Source organism: Pleurodeles waltl, chromosome 1_2 (genome assembly GCF_031143425.1).
Source record: "Pleurodeles waltl isolate 20211129_DDA chromosome 1_2, aPleWal1.hap1.20221129, whole genome shotgun sequence".
NCBI classification, from domain to species: Eukaryota; Metazoa; Chordata; class Amphibia; order Caudata; family Salamandridae; genus Pleurodeles; species Pleurodeles waltl.
Window position 1 is genome coordinate 184,334,379 of NC_090437.1, and position 20,711 is coordinate 184,355,089.

Sequence of the window (20,711 nt, forward strand, 5' to 3'; positions counted from 1 at the left end):
AATGCCTCTTGCAAGGATATGCCTTTTAAACAATGTGGCAACAAAGCAAACTGAGAAACAAGAAGACAGAATCAATTAGCATGCACAGAGATCACAATTAGCATAAGCAAAGAACATTAAACTTACTTTTCCTCTTAACCACTTTTTGCAAACTGAATTTAATAAGAGCATCCAGAAGCCAGAGACAACGAGCTTTATGGTCACGGCTCTCTTCATCCACAGGCATGGACTGTAGCTCTTCCAGCACAAAGAAGGTGTGGCTAAGAGAGTAAAACGGAAAAATGCGTTGCAGTTTATAGTTCTGGTCTGGGGATGGCACACAGTTGCAGATTCAGGCTACATACATTCCTCTCGAGAAAACCAAAATAGCACAAGGTACTTGCTATTCAAGTGTAACTGCTTGCTCCTGAAGTCATACTCAGACTACTAACACAGATGCATTCATCACAAGGCTACCTTTAAAGAGGTCACTATAAGGAAGTTTCCAATTCGGAACGTAGCAATGGCTGACATGGGAACAGTATACCAGGCCTAAAGAAATACTTCTCACCATATCCCCTGCCCCTCCTCTAAATTTGTCCATTCCCAACAGCAAGAGTTGGGAAAAAAAGGAAACCAAGTGAGGTGGATGTGAGAAGAATTTTGAAAAACAGTCCTAGCATATTTGGGGGATAAAGCTTGATCTTACCATTTATTAAAGGTAGATGTTCTTGGGGGTAGATATTACTGAATCCCTAATTATTTTGCAGTGCGGTTTTCGGACAATATTATTGTATTAGACTTTTTAAGGTCTACATTTTTACATGGAACTGATAATACTGAATCTCTTTGAAGATGTTAGACTCTGTCTGCCTTTGCCTAAAGGTGTCATTGGGACCACTTGGGATGTAGAATTATATTCTATAGGCCTTTGATGCGGGCACATTTTAAATTTTTTAACCTCTTAAACTTTCAGCCACCTTTGATGCAGCTTGACTACATTGCCCTCCTCAGCAGAGCCAACCATGGGACCACAAAGGGGGGGGGGGGGGGGGGGGGGGGGGGGGGGTCTCCTTTCATCTCAATGGCTACCAAAACACGGTTGGTTAATTGATGACTACATCATAATTAAGCTCCTAGAAACGAAAATGCCTTCAAGAGGTTTCCTTTTTATCCACTTTCTTCTGGACTTTTCCGTCTCCTTGTGCATAACCTTGACGTGTCATCAAACATAACTTCGGAACCATCACCAACACAAGAGTTTGTTTTGGGCACCCCAGGGTTCAAAACTAAGACACAGCTGTCTATTCACACGCTTACACTCACTTGCTACAATCCATCCCTTTAGCTTAAAGCAAAGATGTAACCAGGTCGAAAGTGAGCATTTAGAATAAATCCCAAATCATTACCTTCTATTTTCTAGCATTGTTTTAATATCTTCAGAAGTAATGTCCCTAAATGGGGCAGATGGGAGCTCCAGGGCTTTGTATTCTTCATCGGAAATAACTGCGCAGGCATTAAGGAAAATATGTCTTGCACAGAATCTTCTTGAAAAACATTTAATGAAATTTGCTACACAGGTGTTGCCTCATCACCACAAATCACTATCAGTAGGAGCACAAAGGAATAACCATCTCCAATGAGTAAATACAAGAAAAAAAAAATAATCATTATAAGTTACTCACAATAGTTACTATAGTGATTCTTGTAATCCTGGTGGTCAACCCTTTATCTCGTTCATTGATGGTGTATGTGACCAAATCGCCTTGTGATCAGAACAAAAAAAAAATGATTTTCAACACCTGGGTGCAAGTCCATCTCCTGCATCCTATGCACCAACTCTCCTCAGCCCCCCACACACACTACTCCCAGCGTATCAGCCAATTGTAGTAATGCCTTACTTGATTTTGCCTCAAAACATATTAAAAAGTATTTAAATGTAAGCGGCTGGGAATAGTGGGGGGATTTATAAATAGAGGCAGAGAAGGCATAGAACTAAAACCGTAGCATACATGGGCTAAAAAAATACATGCATAATTTCTAAAGGTGTCTGCTATTACTTCAAGCTTATATTTGTGGTGTTGAGTAGCTCTATGCCTGGCCCGAAGATAACCGAGTGTGATATGGGCTGGAAGACCTCATCACTCTGGACTTTACTTCATGGGCATGGTTGCATTCCACAGAATCCTTCTCCTAACTTTGTGGCACTCTACAATATAGGCAGCATCTCAAAACCAAGGTCTTAAAGCCTACTTGCCAAGTTGAGTGTCAAATACCTATTTTCTTTTTCTTGTGGGTTGTGCTGGTAGCAGGTTCATCCTGCTAGTGCAATCACTGTCACTACCAGCTTCTCACATGATGCCATATTTCAATTAATCCAAAGAGCACAACAGAATACATGAATTCTAAAACTGTTAAGTTCAATTAATTCCTGTGAGAATAAAAATGCATGTCTGTATATTTCTTTCAGATTGATTTTGCTTTAGTGCAATTTCAATATATTTGTAACGTAATTATATATTTACTGTGTCAGCTGTCAGCCTTACAATAATTAAAACAGTAAGAAGAAAAATAAGAAGAGATAAAACAATACTAAAAGTGCATCATACAAACGTGCAATAGTCAACTAGTAGCATTTTAACTGTAATTCAATCTCAATAAAACAATTGTCTAGTTAATTAATACAAGCAGAATTTGATTAAAATACATGTGAAATACGGTCAGCTGGATGTCGCGACAACACAATACATTGGGTAACGTATTCAATTCATAGCAGGGAGCCAACCAATTTACCAGTGCAGGCCCAAATTGTGCTAAGGTGCATGTGCATAAATAGCATTAGAGAAGTGACAGTTTTGTCATCAGTGCATGGCACTGCACATAGTAGAATATACACAGAGCTGCTCAAAAGGGAGAAGGGCTGCCACAGGTTTGTCTGCTATGGGCAAGGTCTGACATACGAGGAGAAAGTCTTGGGCAAAATCACCTAGCCTGTATGTACAGCACTGCGAAATCGAGGGCGCTTGAACCTCCAGGCCAGAAACAAGATGTAATTACCCAATTTAGTACATTTAGCACTGCTGCATTCCAAGACCAGCCAATTATTTCATAACTATACACTACGATTATATAAACGCTCATATAAAACAGAGTGTTTGGGACTTTTGCATTAAAATTCAGACACCAACATACAGCTCAGTCCGCAATGCTTGAAGGTATGGGTGTGTGGATTCTCATGAAGGGACAAGACCAAGTTTGGTTGGCAGCTCTCTCCAACAGGGCCATGTGGCCCAAATGTATGATGCTACGGAGTTGTGCACATTCATATCACCAGGCCTAGCGCAGAGCGCCAGTGCTGCCTGGAGAACATTTTAACCCATAGGACTTGAAGGGAGGGGGCAACAATCGCCACCATGCGGAGTCATATTTTTGCAGAACAAAATAAAATGGGTTGTCTATTCCTCCAAAGCTACAGCCACAGCGCTCAAGCCGGGCGTGAGCTTGCATGGACGTACGAATTAGGTAGTCTCTGTTTGGCAGAATACCCAGCCTACATTCTACATACAGTATTGGCTTAAGCTCAGGCTATATCAGATCCAAGTAACCAGTACAAGGAGGGCCATAAGCATTGTTGAAATAGTTTCGTGAGATTTATCCTGGCATAAGCGCGAGATGTGCTCTTGTCGACTTATATTCACAGTATTGATCTCTGATATGCTCCACAGTATCCTGCCTAACTCTACAGAGTTCTGCCACAAGATCTCCAGCTGCAGTTCTCTTAGGACATTCTTCACATGCGAAACCCACAAGCTCTCCCCACAGCCACCAATAGACGTGGCTTCTTCCAGGCTTTTTAGGCTGCTGCCTTGGGATTTCTTGCCAACCTTACCCAATAGAGCACTGGCTTAGGGCAACTGTTTCCGATATTGGTGTGAAGCCAAGCTCTGCATAGAGTGCCATTAGGAGGGGTCCTTCTGTAGCCTCAGTAGTGTCTAAGGAAGTTGTTCTCAGCCACTTGTAATGGACTAATATTCACATACCCCCAAAGCTGTCCCCATAGAGTGATGCCACCACTGCCTTTTAAGTATAGATTCTCAGGATAACACTGATGCTTCTAGCACCAGCCTTGTGCCCCAGCAATTTGTTTCAGAACTGTATTTTATTTCCGTAGATGGCTACCCTAGTACAAATTCTCTGCAAACTGGATACCCAGGTAGTCAAAGTGCTTAAGAGTTTCTATGAACACAACATTAATCAAGGGCTTCCGCTTGAAGCCAGGGGATGGGCATAAAACCATGCTCTTTATCTTGCTACAAGTAAAGGTCAGTGACTCTTTGTCGCAGTAATCCACAAAGTAGGTAAGCAGCCTGTGGGTAGCATTTTCACACTTTTGTTCATGACACACGCTCCCTTTTTCGGGAAAAAAGTGGGCTTCGTTCATCAAGGTGGTGGTGGTGGTGGTGGTGGTGGTGGTGGTGGTGGTGGTGGTGGTGGTGGTGGTGACTATAAATCTATCCACAAGCATCTTTCATGAGGTGTCCTGATAAAAGGTATCTTTTTCCTTCGGGCTGTTTAGGTCAGGAAAACATTATTTTCCATAAATAACGACTCAAGTATTACTTTTCAATGCAGCACGCAAGGTTTAGCCAGCTGGAACAGGGCAATTAAAAATAGAAAACAACTGTGGCCCAGCCAGGTTCTCATTAGGGTGTAAATAATGCTAATGAAAGAATACATCTCAGACAGGATGTTCCATTCCTGTCCACCAGCAAACCTAGAAAACATAGGTCTTGGTTTTCAGTTTTCTAAACTCAAAATGCTATGCTCTGGCCAGTGGACTATTTTTAAATCGGCAAAAGGATACGGTCAATAAACTTGTAGACATTTTCAGGCTTGTCTGCTTCTGCGTGGCAGGGGGGTAAAAAGAGGGAAACGTCCTGAACGTCATGTTGTGCAGCATCCTTAACCAAGGCTGGTAAAAGAAGAGATTAAACATGTTACATTCAGCTATTGACATGCACTTACGACAAACATGCACACTCAGAAATATGAAAACAGTGAGAAGAGGGAGTGACATCTAGGGCCCCATTCAGATATGGTCAGACGAGTAACCCTCACAACGGTGACGTATATCAAGTCAGCTGAAATCTAAATCCATTATATCCTATAGGATTTAGATTTTGGCGGGTGGTTATGGGTCACCGTTGTGACGGAGTAACTCTTCCACCAATCTCCAAATCAGGCCCCTAGTCTCTTACCCCTGTCTAACTAGGCCAACTGAAGCAATATGGCTAATCTACAGAAGAGGTCTATAATAAGCTGGCAAACCACCTTATGCACACAATAGGTTTGTTGGAGCCCTACAAAATGGTAAACATTGGAGGCTTGAGGGCACGTCCTCCATGAATTGATGAAAAAAGTAATACTCTCTATATTTTCAATTTATCACAATACATATATGCAGAGAAAAACAGTGTACCCACTACCCCGAAGAAAACTGAACACGCATTTTCATCAAACGACCTACAATAAACCTTGTAGATAAAATAAAAGATTTATTGCAATAAATATATTGCAAAAGGAGAACCAAAGCTTCCAATGGATTTTAGGGGTAAAAGGTATACATCATCCAAAAATGCTGATCTATTTATTTTATGTTTCCCATTAATACTGAACATTTCAAGTGTTACCTAAAAGTTTGAGCACCCCTTTAGAAAAATGTTACTACATACTTTTTTGATTGAAGAATGTAAATGTTCTGCATCATATGATCTTCACTGATAGTCATAAATGTTGAATAATTCCCCACTGCCAGCACGGACCCCAGAACACCTTCTTAAATATATAGTTGAACTTTTGGAACATGAGAGTGAAAAAGGTTAATCACTGAAATCTTTTCCATAAATCTTAAGTGTAGGCTGTCAGAGATGTATTTTCCTTCTGAATGTTGTAGCAGAAAGGATAAAAAAAGCTCTAACAGAGGCTTTGAAATATGAACCCTTTCTCATGGAAAAAAAAGGTCTGTCCTATGTACAAAACAGCATGAAGAGAAAATGCAGCCTGAGAGGCTACCCCTGATAGGAAGGTAAAAAGAGGCCTGTACCTTTAAGAAACATAGAAACGCCCTATCCCACAATGCACTGTAGCAACAGTTTGCTTATGAATGTCAGTTCTTTTTTCTGACTCCTTCAAGCAGAATCTCCACACACCTGTGGTATCCTCACACCTCTGAAAAATTGTTTCTTTTTCTATTCAGCCTTTGTGAAGGCACTTAACACAACATATCATCTCTTTTTTGAGAGAAGACATTTTTTTCCTGAATCCGTCTGGATTTTTTCAGGAGGAATGCTTTCTTTATTCATTAAATGCCCATCCTGTGGAAAAAAGAAGGCAAGTTTTGATGCTCATAAAGTCTGTGTTGTGCGTCTTATACCTTCACACCACACAAAAGGATGTGACATTTGTCAAAATATGTCAAAAAGGACACTTAAGGACAGAGAAGGCATCAGTCTGCGTGGTTCGATGCAAGATATGGAGGAACAAGAGAAGTATGGAAAGATCTTCCTCTCATCATGTGGCAGAAAAACATCAAAAGTCAGGTACGAATTCCAACAGAGGGAGATCTAAAGACAAAAAATCTCTTTCTCGACATCACGATCAATGTCATACTCATTGATGTCAAGAACATTGATGTCTTCGTTAAGAGGTTCGCCCCATCTTATTCTCCATCCAGAGAGAGGTCAACGTCAAAGCATCACCATTTGACATCCAACTCAGCGACGACACTAGCATCACTACTGCTGATGCTGAAGACTACAACGGCGCCACCTTCACCGCCACCACATTTCATTTGGCGTCAAGAAGCCACAGATTGACACCGAGAAGTCACTATTTGGCGTTGAAGTCCTATCACTCAACATCGAAGACTAACCCTCATTCGACATCAAAAAGACGTCACTTGCATTCTACAACGCCCGTTCCAGCAAAAAAGTCATGTACAACATCAATAACACCTCTCTGGACATTGAAGATGCCTCAAGTGAATCTTTCCACACCTATTGACTGCTCCAGGTCTCCTTCGCAGTTTTCCATCTCTCTGCAGTCTGGGACCCCAGTCACTCAAATGGACATGACACTTCAAGCTATTAGGCCCATAATAGCGGCAGGCGGCCCTTTACAGGTTCCTTTGTGCGCTTTGAACCGGTCTCCAGTGGAAAGGGTTTCAAGAGCTACATCCATGTCTTCGATAAGCAAATAAAAATCTCCATCTCCAGTTAAAACCCCCTACCAAGATTACCATCAAAGACAACATCAATCACCTCCTCACGTTTCCAGATCAAGATCACTATATACCACATCAATGCATTCCTCAGATACCCCAACTTCACCGCTTCAGTCTCCTATAAGGATTTTGCAGTGGATGACAGTATAACCTTTCAGGATGCGCTATTAAGGCCACCAAACTAAACATAACTGTGGATGCACCTCAGCCTACGTTATCAGTGATCCTGGAAACTCTGCAGCCAAGGTCTACACCAAAACCTTTCCTTCCCCTTCTTCCTGGTCTTATTAACATGGCTGAGGGAAGTTCCTTACACCAGCTACTGTGAAATCTGCTACGCCAAAGTTCCTGGAGAAGTACAGGTCTCCGCAACAAGATCTGGATTCGCTGAGATTGTATCCGAAACATGACTAAATGATTGCAACAGCGGTGATATGAAGGCATGCTTCTGCTCCAGAATCTACAGCTCCATCAGATAGAGAGAGCAAGAGAATGGATGCCATTTGCAAACAAATTTGTGGAACTGCTTCCACACATGAGGCACGCTAACGCAGCTGCCCTGCTAGACAGATGTCACTGGGAGATGTGGATGGAATGAAGGCCTTCATGTCTGACCTACCTGCCCACAGGCAAGAGGATTTTCTGGAGATGGTGACTGAGGGCTCCTTAATATCTAATCAATTCATCAGTGGACTCTGTTGAGCTTTCAGCCACGTCCTTTTGCCATGGTATTTTCTCTATGGCGTATATCATGGCTGAGATTATCTTCATTAAAGCCTGATGGCCAGCTAAATATCGCAAAATTACCATTCCCGGATTCTTCCTTGTTCGGCCAACATACGAAGAAAGAGATGATCAAAGTGAAGAACGAGGCAGCGACAGTGAAGGCAGTGGGTCTAGAAGAGCAAAAGGAAGCCTTCAGACAACAATATAAATTCAGGGACAATCAGTTTTACTACCATAGGATTCAAAGCCCTAGGTGGCCTTATTATCCCCAACAACTGAAACAATCCCAAAGGCCATATCAGAGTTGCTACCAAAGAAGGCAGTCCACTCCAACTAAGACATCACAATCTAAGGGCAAAAACTCTTCAAAAAAGCAAAGATGCTTAAACACCCTGTTGGACCTGGCCCTTTATGCAGGTTCATCCCCTGACATTTTGCCTCCTTCCTCCTATTTTTTCTGACCTCTTGCTGTTGGCTCTAGGACTCTGAGCAATTTATCAGTGCTGATCAGTGCTAAAGTACAGGTGCTCTTCCTTCTAAAGTTGGTATGATTGGCCTATGCCTTATTGGCACATTTAATTTACCTGTAAGTCCCTTGTTCAGTGGTATCCCTATGCCCAGGGCCTGTAAATTAAATTATACTAGTGGGCCTGAAGCGCTGCTTGCACCACCCACTGAAGTAGCCTTTCAAACCTGTCTCAGGCCTGCTAGCGTGGGGCCTGCGTGCGCAGTTTTCTGCCACAGGGACCAGGAATCTAAATTTACTTGACAGGCCCAGAACTCTCCTTTTACTACATGCAAGTCACCCCTAAGGTAGGCCTAGTCAGCCCTATGGGCAGGGTGCTATGTTTGTAGAAGGCAGTACATGTGCTTGGTTGCGTGGCCTGTCCTGGTAGTGACAAACAGCCTATTTGGTTTTTCACTGCTGCAAGTGCTGCCTTCTCATAGGAGTGCATTGGAAATGCACTGCCTTATGTCTAGGGGTATTGTTTGATTTATGAGGGATAGCGTAGGCATGTTTGGTATGGTTGTAATGGTAATGAGAAATGCTGCTTACTGGTGTAGGTGTTTTTTTTTACTATCATTACAGAAATGCCACTTCTAGAAAGTGAGCAATTCTTCGTGCTTATGACTCTGGTGTTTTGCAGCTTGACTCCAATCCACGTCTGGGCAGAGAGACAGTTTGCCTTTGTGCATACATTTCAGACAGCCTGTACACAGGGAGGGTGAAGATGTCACAGAGGTGCATCTGCATTTTGAATGGTCTTTCTGGGCTCAGAGAAGGGGGAGGCAGCCACACATGCAGCTGTAAAGGCTGTGCCCTGGCCTCACACAAAGGGCTCGTTTACCCCCAACTGATGTTTGTAGCCTGTGCTGGAGGAGAGAGGGGGCACTCCCCTTCTTTGTTAAACCGTTGCAAACCTGAGTATAAGCACAGGGGATTTTTCCCCACACTTTGGAGACACTCTGCACAAGGAACACCTTGGGAACACTTTAGAGACACTCTGGACTTTAAAATGCTTGTAACTGGACACAGAATGCTGCTGGAGGGACTCACCAGGAACCGCCTTGGACTGCTGCTGCTGTGCTGATTTGTGACTTGCTGGGTCACTTGGAGGAACTGCCACTGTGAGCATCCCTTTGTGCTAGCCTGCTGCTGGGCCCTGCCGCCCTGTGCTCCATCTTTTGAGTCCCCCAGGGGCTGTGTGCTGTGGCCCCTACCCCCTGCCATTGCCAGTCTGAAGTGCAGGGGGAGCGCTTCATTCCCTACAAAGCGCTTTGAGATCGCCTTCTTTGGATGTGCTGAAGCACCAGTGGGCGTTTTGTGGGTTTATTGATTGAGCTCCTTGAAAGCACCTCTGACGCTCCGGTGAGAAAGACTCACTGCAGCGACCCAGGCGTTTAAAATTCTAAGTGCTTTGGAGACGCGCTGCCCCCGGGGCACCACAGAAGTGAGGTCTGGAGCGAGCACACTCCTAGCGTGCCCCCGTGGTGACGCACACTCCGAGGAGCGCCCTCAGGGCACCAACAGGCATCAACTTTGGCCTGTTCACAGCTGCGGCCCGGGCAGGTTTGCAGCTGAGCAGATGAGTCAGTATTCTGTGGAGATGGGGGAGTAAGAGGGCTTATCGGAGGCTCCCTGCCCCTCTGGGCCCTTTTGTTGTTTCTTAAGAACAGGTGGGAAAGGAAGCCTCATCGGAGGCCCCTTTCCCCACCAGCCCCTTAATTTTTAGGAGGTTGCAGGCAGGGAGGGAGCCTCATCGGATGTCCTCCACGCCGCTTAGCCTCCCCTGCAATGTCGCTCTGCTTTCCCCCGGGAGGGCCGGTCGTGGCCCTGCGGGGCCGGCAGAGACTGTGGTCGGCCAGTTAGGGCATGGGCCCCAGGATGGCCCCAATATAAGAGATGGAGGGGAGGTGCATGCTGCCCCCTCCTCTAATCACTAGAGCGGCCCCTGTTTGGCACGGGGGCACCGGGGGCCCCTTTTTACCTTGTGGCACTCGAGGTGCCTTTCATCATTCAAAACAGGTACTTTTGGTGACAGTTAAATGGGGATGTTGGCTGCCCAGGCCTTTGCTAATGTTCCTTTTTTATTGAGCATGTTGGGACTTGTCTGTTAACCTGTTTCTTATATTATGTGGCATAGACATTTGCTAATGTTTCTTTTTTGGCATTCTATGCTAATATATTTTTATGACTTGTCATATGTTTTCTAATGTTCCTGGTATGGGCATTTATGATACTTTTATAACAAGTGCATTTCTACAGTAATATTTTCCTGACTACTGCTTATGTTGCAGAATAATGAGTAACCTGTGTGTTATATGTGACCACTGCTGATTTCTGCAGGGTAACAGCATTGTGTAGTGTTATGACAACTGCTTGGGTAGCAAGGTATTACTGACAAGTTGTGTTTGGTCTAATGATGGTATGTACATTACAGTTTATTTTTATGTACCCTGTTGTTGTGTTTTCTTTGTGGTGGGGACAGTGCGTCATGCGTGTTGTGTAAACGCTTTACACATTGCCTCTGAGATAGGCCTGACTGCTCTTGCCAAGCTACCAAGGGGGTGAGCAGGGGTTTTCTTGGACGTGTAACTCCCTTGCTCTGTCTAGATTGGGTGGGTTATGCCTGGCTTAGGTGCATACCGTAGTCAACCAGAAACTCCATTTCTAATACACCCCCTTTCACAGTTTCCCACTCTTGTGGGGAAGTGGTGATGTGCTTTCTGGAAGAGTGGAAAACCTTAACGGCAGACGGAGGGATTTTAAACATCATACAAAAGGGGTATACACTCAGTTTCAAGAACACTACAAGAGACTTTTGTTTTATTACAGAATAGAGCAACAGAAAAATGTCCTTCGGATCAGGTCAACAAGGGTATCTACGCAAGGTAATTTCTAGTTCAAAAGAAAAGCCTGTCCAAACAGTTTCGGCCTATTCTGGATCTCAAACTCCTCAACAAATATATCAAAAATTTTAAATTCAAGATGGTATCCCTTAATCAAATCTACCCACACATAAAGGATGATTGGATCTGTGCAGTACACCTTCAAGACGCATGCTTCCACATACATTTTCCTAGATTCATAGTAAGAACAGATCATTATCAATATGCTGTACTTCCTTTTGGTCTCAAATCAGCCGCTCAAACATTCTCCTCCAAGTGCATGGCTGTAGTAGCAGCACATTAATGGAAAAAAGGCATTTTTCTGTACCCATACCTGGACAGCTCGCTGATAAAAGCTGAGTTTCTCGAACAGGCAAAGACAGACTTCAAAACCACAACAACCCTCTTAGCAAAGCTGGGGCTACAAATTATTGCCAAGAAATCCATCTCCATCTCAGTCAGTGCCTTACATTTCTAGGCCCAACATTAGATACACAAAGAGAAAAAGTGCTTCCTTCGGAAGAGTGTCATCAATCCAGGCACAGTTAATGCTGCAAACCAACTGTCCGTCAAACAGCCTACCTTGTAGGATCAATGGCATCCTGCATATTCATAGTTCCAAATGCATGACTGTTCATGAGACCCCAGCAGTCCTGCCTGGAGGATCACTGGCCACAAAAAACGGGTCACGGAAAGATCAAATCACTCTAACAGAGAAAACAGATCAGTCCACCAACTGGTGGATTCAATCCCACAGTCCTGTAGAGGAAGTACCATTTCCAAAGAAAACACACTCTCAGACTATCGTCACAGATGAGTCTGTGTCAGAATAGGTTGTGCGTATAGATCACCTCACAATCCAAGGGCGCTGATCTCAGAAGGAGACGTCTGATCACACCAATTTGTTGGAGGTCAGTGTAGTACACCTGGCTGCTCTCAAAGCCTTTCTTCAATCTCTCACCTCGAAAGACCTCATGATTCACAGGCAATACTTCTATGATGTACTATATAAACAAACAGGATAGAACAATATCAAAACAGTTACCACTCCAAGCTCAGATGATATGCCATTGGGCACTAGCAAGAGAATTATCGCTAACAGTTTTCCACATTCCGGGAAGACAAATTGCAGAAGGCGGCTTTCTCAGTCGTTTTCACAAAGAAAATCATGAGCGGGTTCTCCGCAACGAGGTAGCAAGCAACATCTTCAAGAAATGGGGTACTACTATGTTAGATTTATTCACCACAGTGCAAAACAAAAAATGCAGAGACTTCACGTTGAGGGCTCCAGAACCACAGGCCCTTTTGATCTGTTGGTTGACTCCATTTGTCTATGCGTTTTCACCGAAACCACTCATATCACAAGTAATCAGCAATTGCAGAGGTCGAACATCAAAACAATTCTAATGGCACCAGATTGGACGAGACAGTTGTGGTACACAGATATCTTCCAGTTATCCATAGTACGTCACAGACTCATTCCACTCAGGCTGGATCTTCTATGCAGGCTTCAGAGCAAAATTCCTTTTCCCACGATCCAATCCTTGAATTTGGCATCACAGCTCCTGAGATCACTTAATAAGCTACCTAAATCTTCCTGATGATTGCATGAACATTTTTAAAGAATCACAGACATTTTCAATGCGATCATGTTATGCCGTTAAATGGAAACGCTTCTGCATATAGTGGCATAAGAATGCGAAATACCCCATTATGGTACAAGAGAATGTTATCCTCCCGCACTTACCTCATCTGGCCAGGTCAGATCTGCAATTCTCATCCATCAACGTCCACATAGCACCAACCACTGCATACAGAAAATCTCTAATGGAACCATCATTCTTCAAGAGTCTTGTGGTCAGGGCTATTTTAGAAGAACTTAAGTGTTTCCTCCTGTAAGGAGACCTTCTTCTCCTTGGGAATTTAACTTGGTTCTATCAAAACTGATGGCCCCACCATTCGAACCCATACATAAATCAACATTGCACCATTTGAAATGGAAACCTGCCTTTTTAATAGTCAAAACCTTTGCATGTAGAGTTAGTGAGTTACAGGATTTGTCATCCTCAGAACCTTTCACAGTTTTCCATCATAAGAGTAATTTTGAGTGCCCATCCTATATTTCTGCCTAAGGTAGTTTCCGATTTTCATATTAGCCAATCTATTACATTTCCTTCCTTTTTCCCTAATTTTACCACAGCAACAGAGCAAAAACTACAGTCTCTTGATGTTAAGAAAGTGCTGCAATTCTATCTGGACAAGTCGCAGGTTATTAGGAATTCGTACCACCTCTTTATAAATTACGGTCTTTTAAGACAAGGTTTGTCAGCTTCGAAGCAAAGATGGATAGTTTTGTGTATTTCTTTGTGCTACCAAATTGCTAATAAACCTCTACCAGGTGAACCCAAAGCACGATCTACAAAAGCAAAGGCGTCATACACGAAGGAGGCACTCAGTGAATATTATAGTAGTTAAATAATTGTGTAGTGTATAGTCTCTATGGTTTCCTTAGAAGAAGAAAAAGGCATCAGGCTTAAATATAATTTGATGATGTAACAAAGTCCAGAATTGAAGAGGCGTAGCATTCTCCAACTTGGTTCAAACCAATTATAGAGTTTATTAAATGTTCAAATTCAATCAAATCAATCAATGGTATGTCTGCCAGTTATCATATCATCATGTCCATGATGTTATTATAGTTCATTTCAAAACCCCACAGCCAACACGTGTTTCGCCCAGGGATCACCCCATCGACTTCATCAGGGTTGCAAGATTCAGCAATCCTTAATCCTATCATTGTAGTATTAAGACTCCATATATCTCATAAGTGTGAGTATTTAGACGTTCCAATCGTACCAACATGGTAACAATTAAAGCCAAATCTGAAAAATAAAATAAATCCGTATCGGCGCCGCCGTGGCAGCGTGCAAATCTGCTAAGTTTTCTGGTCGCAAGTACGCTACCTCAGCAGCGGAGCAAAAACTACATTTTCTCGATGTTAAGAAAGTGCTGCAATTCTATCTGGACAAGTCGCAGGTTATTAGGAATTCGTACCACCTCTTTATAAATTACGGTCTTTTAAGACAAGGCTTGTCAGCTTCGAAGCAAAGATGGATAGTTTCGTGTATTTCTTTGTGCTACCAAATTGCTAATAAACCGCTACCAGGTGAACCCAAAGCACAATCTACAAAAGCAAAGGCAACTACTACAGCTTGGGCCAGGCAAGTCTCTATTGCAGATATCTGTAAGGCAGCAACTTGGAGTTCTATGCAAACTTTTTCAAGACATTATTTTCTAGATATTCAGGCAGACACAACGTTTGGACAAAACTCTTTACGGAACCTGATTAAATAGTCCCTTTTTGTTTTGGGGGCTTGAGAGTTACTGATTTCAGGACACTGAGTAGAGTACAGACACAAATCTGACAGCTGCGGTAGGCTTTCTCTTTCTTCAGCATGCTTCTCTATTCAACGTTTATGACTATCAATGAAGATCCTACTATGCAGAAGGAAAAATTACATATCTGTGTCCTAGTTCTGCATTGTAGGTCTATGCATTGAAGTTATAAATGACCCTCGCTCCTCCCTGGCTGTCAGAGCATATGTTTTTTTAACCTTTACGTAAAAAAGCATTGGCACTCACTGGCAAACTGCCACTACAGTGCATTGTAGGACAGGGTGCTTCTGAGGTTCTTAAAGGTACAGGCCTCTTTTAACTTCCTATCAGTGGCAGCCTCACATGCTTCATTTTCTCTTTGTGCTGTATTGTACATAGGCAGACATTTTTTCCATGACAAACGGTTCCGATTTCAAAGTCTCTATCACAGCTTTTTCATTATTTCTGCTACAGCATTCTGAAGGAAAAAACAACTGACAGCCTATGCTGAAGACTTACTGGAAATATTTTCAGTGATGAACATTCTTCTATCTCATTTTCCAAAAGAGAAGTTCAATTATATATTTGAAAATGGGTTCCAGGGTCCGCGCAGGCAGCAGGGAATTATTCAGCGTTTATGACTTCAACGAAGATACCTATGATGCAGAACTAGGACTACAGGTATGCAACTTTTCCTTTCTGCTACTAGGTGTGTGTGTAGGTATATATTTCTGTTTGTGTGAGAGAGAGCTAGAGAGACAGAGAGAGATAGATATAGAATGACAGATATCTGAATGTGGAATAGGTGAAATGTCTGCCTTCATTATAAGTTGGTTTTCTGTGCTGGTTTGTCAGTATGTTTGGACGCAAAACACCACACAACCAGAAGGGCTTAGGCAGTCACATCACAGTATTGTTTTTTTAAACTTCAGACTAAAGGTTACAGAACGTTTGCAGCGGTTAGTGTACATTTCTTTATTTTATTGATCCAGTTTAATCTTGCATATTGTAGTTCTACTACTGTTAAGGGTTTACTTTAACAATTTGAGGTAAGGTTATGCAAACCAATGGATTAAATAAAATAGAACTGCTGGGCTTGTGTCACAATTTGCCTGAGTAAAGAAGGATGGACAGAACCAGGACCTACACAGTCGATATCAAATGCAGAGATTATATATTTGGAGTGCTTTGTTGGATACACCCACTTTAGGGATGCTTGACATAATAATTTTGAAGTTTTGCAGTTAAAAAAAAAAAAAAGATACTCAGAAAATATACTAAAGATAAAATCAGACACTATGAGTCTGTGTAGATGTTCCTTCTTTATTAGGTATTAACTTGGTTTCTTGTTTAGAAACAATTGTTGGAATCAAGGGGTAGATAGCCAAAAGCGTGCCCAACAGTGGATCAATTTATGTCTATTTCTTGCAATTTGGATTAAAAGTAGGCTTCTGAAATTTTCTATATTGTATTTTTAAAAAGGCTGCCCAACAAAGGGTTCCGGTTTGGTTGTATGTCATTACAGTACATGAGAATGGGAAATGTTGTGCTAGGTATTCGGGGATACCGGCATATAACACTTTTTGTTAGATAAGCTGTCTTGAGCATGCTTCTTGCTTTAATAGGAAGCCACTAGATCGATAATAGAGAAGGTTTAAAGTGATTGAAGCATCTAGTCCTCATTACCATCCTAGCTGCAGCATTGAGGGTTGCTCTGAGAGGAGCGAGACATCAGTTATGGTTTGTACTGCATAATATAACTGATGAATTTCCATGATATTGCCTAAGTTGGAACCACAACTCAGTTTCTGTTTTTCCAGCATAAGACCCCTTTTGAAATCCCTTTTAATTTTTAATTTTTTTCCACTTTATCCCTATTGACTTATTTTTATATAACTTTTTTCTTACATATCATTATTAATGTACATAAAACATTACAATTATTATTGAAATCACTTAGTGACTCGCAATGTGAAGTAAGCAAAATGTGTCTGCGATTAAATGAATCCCCATGTACCGCCTCAAAGTAAATGTACCATATCTTTCCATTTGTGTCAAATGGGATAGTGATTTTGGAGACATGCATTTGCACTGCAATAGGTCTCACATTTACTTGAGGTGGAGCTATTGGCATTGTAAATTTATAGCTGGACTTCTTTTGCCACATTAATTGGTCAACCCGGACACAAATTTGGGTCCTTTCTGCCACATAATTCCAATGGCCCTGCATATAACTAAAGGGCTAGTTTTGAACGGAACTATTTTCTTCAAACAAGGCCCTTAAAACACAAACTACTCCCAGGTGCTCCAGAAGAGATCTTACAAACATATTGAACAATGGGATGGGGTATTATTTTGGGGTCCCAACTAACCTAGTGTGGGGACCCAGAGATGATCCAGACAGAAAGAGCACATTGTGGTGAACATGTTTTAAAGGTGGCCCTATTGTCCTACGACCACCACCGGCTGAGTTATGAGCAAACATGTTTAAAAAAGGAAAGCCCTGCAAAGCATTATGGGGTGAGTTTCCAAGTGCTGCGAACATTGTAGTATATCGACAGTAATGCTCAGAATGGCCCTGAAGAACACCACAGTAAAAATAGCATTTCTAAGAAACATGGTCATGTAACCATATAGTTAGCCCCTAGAAGGTATAAACACATGAAAACAGAATGGCAGAAAATAATGCAGTTCAACCATATATTTAGCCCCTAGGGGGCGTAGTGCATTGCATATTTTCAGGGCTGGCAGGCCTACTGCAACAATATTACAAACAAGGCCCTAAAACACAAACTACTTTCAGCTGTAAAACAAATGTTTCAGCCAAGAGAGAGCTTAAACAGACACAGAATGGTGGGAGCAGTTATTATTTTGGAGTCCCACTAACCTAGTTTGGGGACCCCATGATGATGTAGACAGAAAGAACATGTTGTTGTGAACGTTTTGGCGATCCCATTGTTCTAAGACCAACACATGCGAAATTTGGGCAGAAATGTGCTGCAAAAGAATGCTTGCAAATCATTATGGGGCAAGTTTCCTGAGTGCAGTGAATATTGTAGTATCGGCTCTACTGCTGTGTCGGGAGAACCACTTTGAGGATTTCTGTGTTTTTTTACATAAAGCATATATGAATTACAAGTGTTTTTTGTGAAAGCTATGGAGCGTGAAGGGGCGAGCCAGAAGAAATGAGCCTGATTACGTAACAGTGTAAACAATGTGACCAGCGTTTAAATAGCGCTGATGGATTCACGCAGCTGTTCTGCGCTGCTTGCACTGCGAGCGCCATGGCAGCCATGGAGCACCAAGGGGAGAGACAAAAGAAAAAAAATAGTTCACACATGCTGACGAATATCGGCAATTGAGCAATAATCCATGTAACACGGTCAGTCTGCCAGGTGGCAACAAAACCGCCTCAAGGCGGGACAAACATATAGCATTTACCAATGACATCAAGGGATTTTTGAAAGGCAAGCCCACGAACGAGTTAAAGTGACGGACATGAGATGGGCGTGGTTAAAAGCACACAGAATACTTGCAACAGGTTAAAAAAGCAATTGTGCGCTCACCTAAAAAAAGAGGTCAAGCTTGAAATGTTGTACAGGAGTACAAAACATAGTATATCGGAGTCGATGAAAAGGTCTTAAATTTTACATTTATTAAGACGATCAATTTAAAACTTGAAAATACATCTAGAGGGGCACCACTGTGTTTTAATGATCAAGAAGGCAGAGTAATATTTTCTAAATGTTATGTAGGCGGGATGAGTTTGATTGAGTTACATCACTTAAAGGGAGGGTATATGGCCAGATGTACAAAGCATTTAGCATTCCTTAAAGGTTTGGATCGCTATTTCGGGACATTAAGAAATGGTAAATGGGCTTTTCAGATATACAGAGCGCCTAAGGGAATCGCAAATTGAGATTTCTGCTGAGCAGAAATAGCAATTTGAGATCCTCTAAATAGGAGATCGCAAACAGGGAGTACCTATTTGCGATTCCTATTCAGATGTACAAAGCATTTTCTAAATGCAAATTGGGAATTTAGATAATGCAATTATCATCGACTCCAAGTCGATGGTAACCATATGCAATTTAAAAAACACACATCGAAAAATTATTTTTTAAAGTGCAATAGAGCACACAAATGCCCCTAGGGCATATGAGGGCTCTACATGTGCACCACTATTTTTGGAGTCGACCACAGGGGGCTTATTGCCCATACCCATCCTTGGTTTTCCATTTCCAAAACAGCGATTTCCTATTAGGAAATCTCTATTTTGGAAACTCAAAACCGGCCCTTTGTAACAAATGTCATGGGATTTCTTAATTGCGATTTCCTAATAGCCATTCCTACTTTGTAGGAATGGCTATTACGAAATCTGTATTTTGATACATGTCATTTTGCATTTCCTAAATAGCGATTTCTATGGAGTCCCTATTTAGGAAATGCAAAATTGCATCTACGTACATCTGGCCCATATGCCTGAGCTTGTAAAACACCCTCTTATTTAAATTAAAATACATTGTGGGCCATTCATTTAGGAAGATTTTGATGAGAGAGATCTGAATAAACCTGCTATTTAGTTTATGTGCTTCAGCTTCACATCACAAACAAGCATTGGCAAAGCCAAGAGGTCTCACTATGAGACCTATTGGCTCTGGCAATGTTTTCAAGCCATGGTGTACAGCGGAGCAGATGTTTTGCACTACAGCTAAAGCTATTTTTAAAAAGAGCTATGATGCAGCCATGGTTAAGGGACCTTTTCTAAGGGCATTAGAGCTGGATGCATCATAGACCTTTTTTTATTTTATTTTTAGCCATGCAGCACAGCACCCATCCAGCTATACAGAATGGCTACAAATCACTGCCAAAGGTTTGGCAATGCCCAACCTGTACAGCCAACAGTCTCAAAGGTGAGACCTATTGCCTTAGCTAATGCTTGTGATGTCTTGCCACAACACCACTGTGATTCAGTTAATCTCCCCATGTGTGAAAGAAAGAAATATGACACTTGGCAAAAATCCCATCTCATAAAGAAAGCAACTGCGCCCATGTCCATGTCTTGGTGGAAATACATTTGGAAGAAAATAACATGTGTTGTCACAATAAATATCCATTTCAAAGAAGAAAAGGGCGTCTTTGAAGTGTATCTGGCATAATAAAACATAGCTACAAATGGCAAGAGGTTCAACAAGGAGGGCAGGGAAGAAAAAAAAATAGAAATAGTACCCCAATCAAAGTGCGATCAGCAGAAGGACAGCAAACAAGCTGAAGCAATCAGTACTTGGTCCATGCTCCAGCCGAAAGAAGAGGAAGTGAAACCAGCAAGTTCTGGCCAATTAGAAAGCAGCAAATAAGAAGGACAATGAAGCTAGCAAATGTTAGGCAATGGGAGGGCTGCAAACCCCTTGTTGTATACAATATCTTTCACAAGCAAGAAAAAAAATATGTGGAGAAATGGACATTTGACATTTAAAAAAATCAGTTTAGGAATCAACACTTTACAACAAAAAAAACAGGCAAAAGGAAATCTTAGGCTATCCTTGAGCCTCACTTGTGTGATATACAGCAAGCGATGTGAAGATGGTGTAAAGCCTCAATTGGTGAAGCCATTGTTGGGATGAATGCAGAAAGGACAGGCAAAGAAACATTACCACAGGAGTGATTTTCAGGAGCCAATCAAAAGCATCTAAGTGTCCTTCAGACTGCTTCTAAAAAAATAAAGCGTTCACTGCAGTTACTGATCAACAATAGCAGCTGTTAAAGGAGCACTGGAAAGCAGCTGCACTAGGGCCTCCTTGAGTACATAGCAGTTAAAAACAATCCCTTTGAGTGGTGCTATAGGAATGAACTAAATATATCAATGGAACTATATGAAGAGGATAAAGACATAAGAGTAGCTCCTATAAGTGGTTGGATGAGAAATGATGGGGAAGTCATTTCATACTGCAGTACTTTG

At 42.0% G+C, this 20,711-nt stretch overlaps 1 protein-coding gene across 1 annotated transcript in view; it reads right to left on the reverse strand.

Moving 5' to 3' along the window:
• Positions 1–20,711, reverse strand: part of POLR1E (RNA polymerase I subunit E) — a 158,776-nt gene that overhangs the window by 88,907 nt on the left and 49,158 nt on the right. Inside the window, exons 7-9 of the mRNA XM_069237525.1 lie at positions 4,844–4,951; positions 1,389–1,485; positions 127–260 (exon numbers count right to left, since the gene is read on the reverse strand). Of these exons, the coding sequence (XP_069093626.1) occupies positions 127–260; positions 1,389–1,485; positions 4,844–4,951 (339 nt within the window). The remainder of the gene's footprint in view (positions 1–126; positions 261–1,388; positions 1,486–4,843; positions 4,952–20,711) is intronic.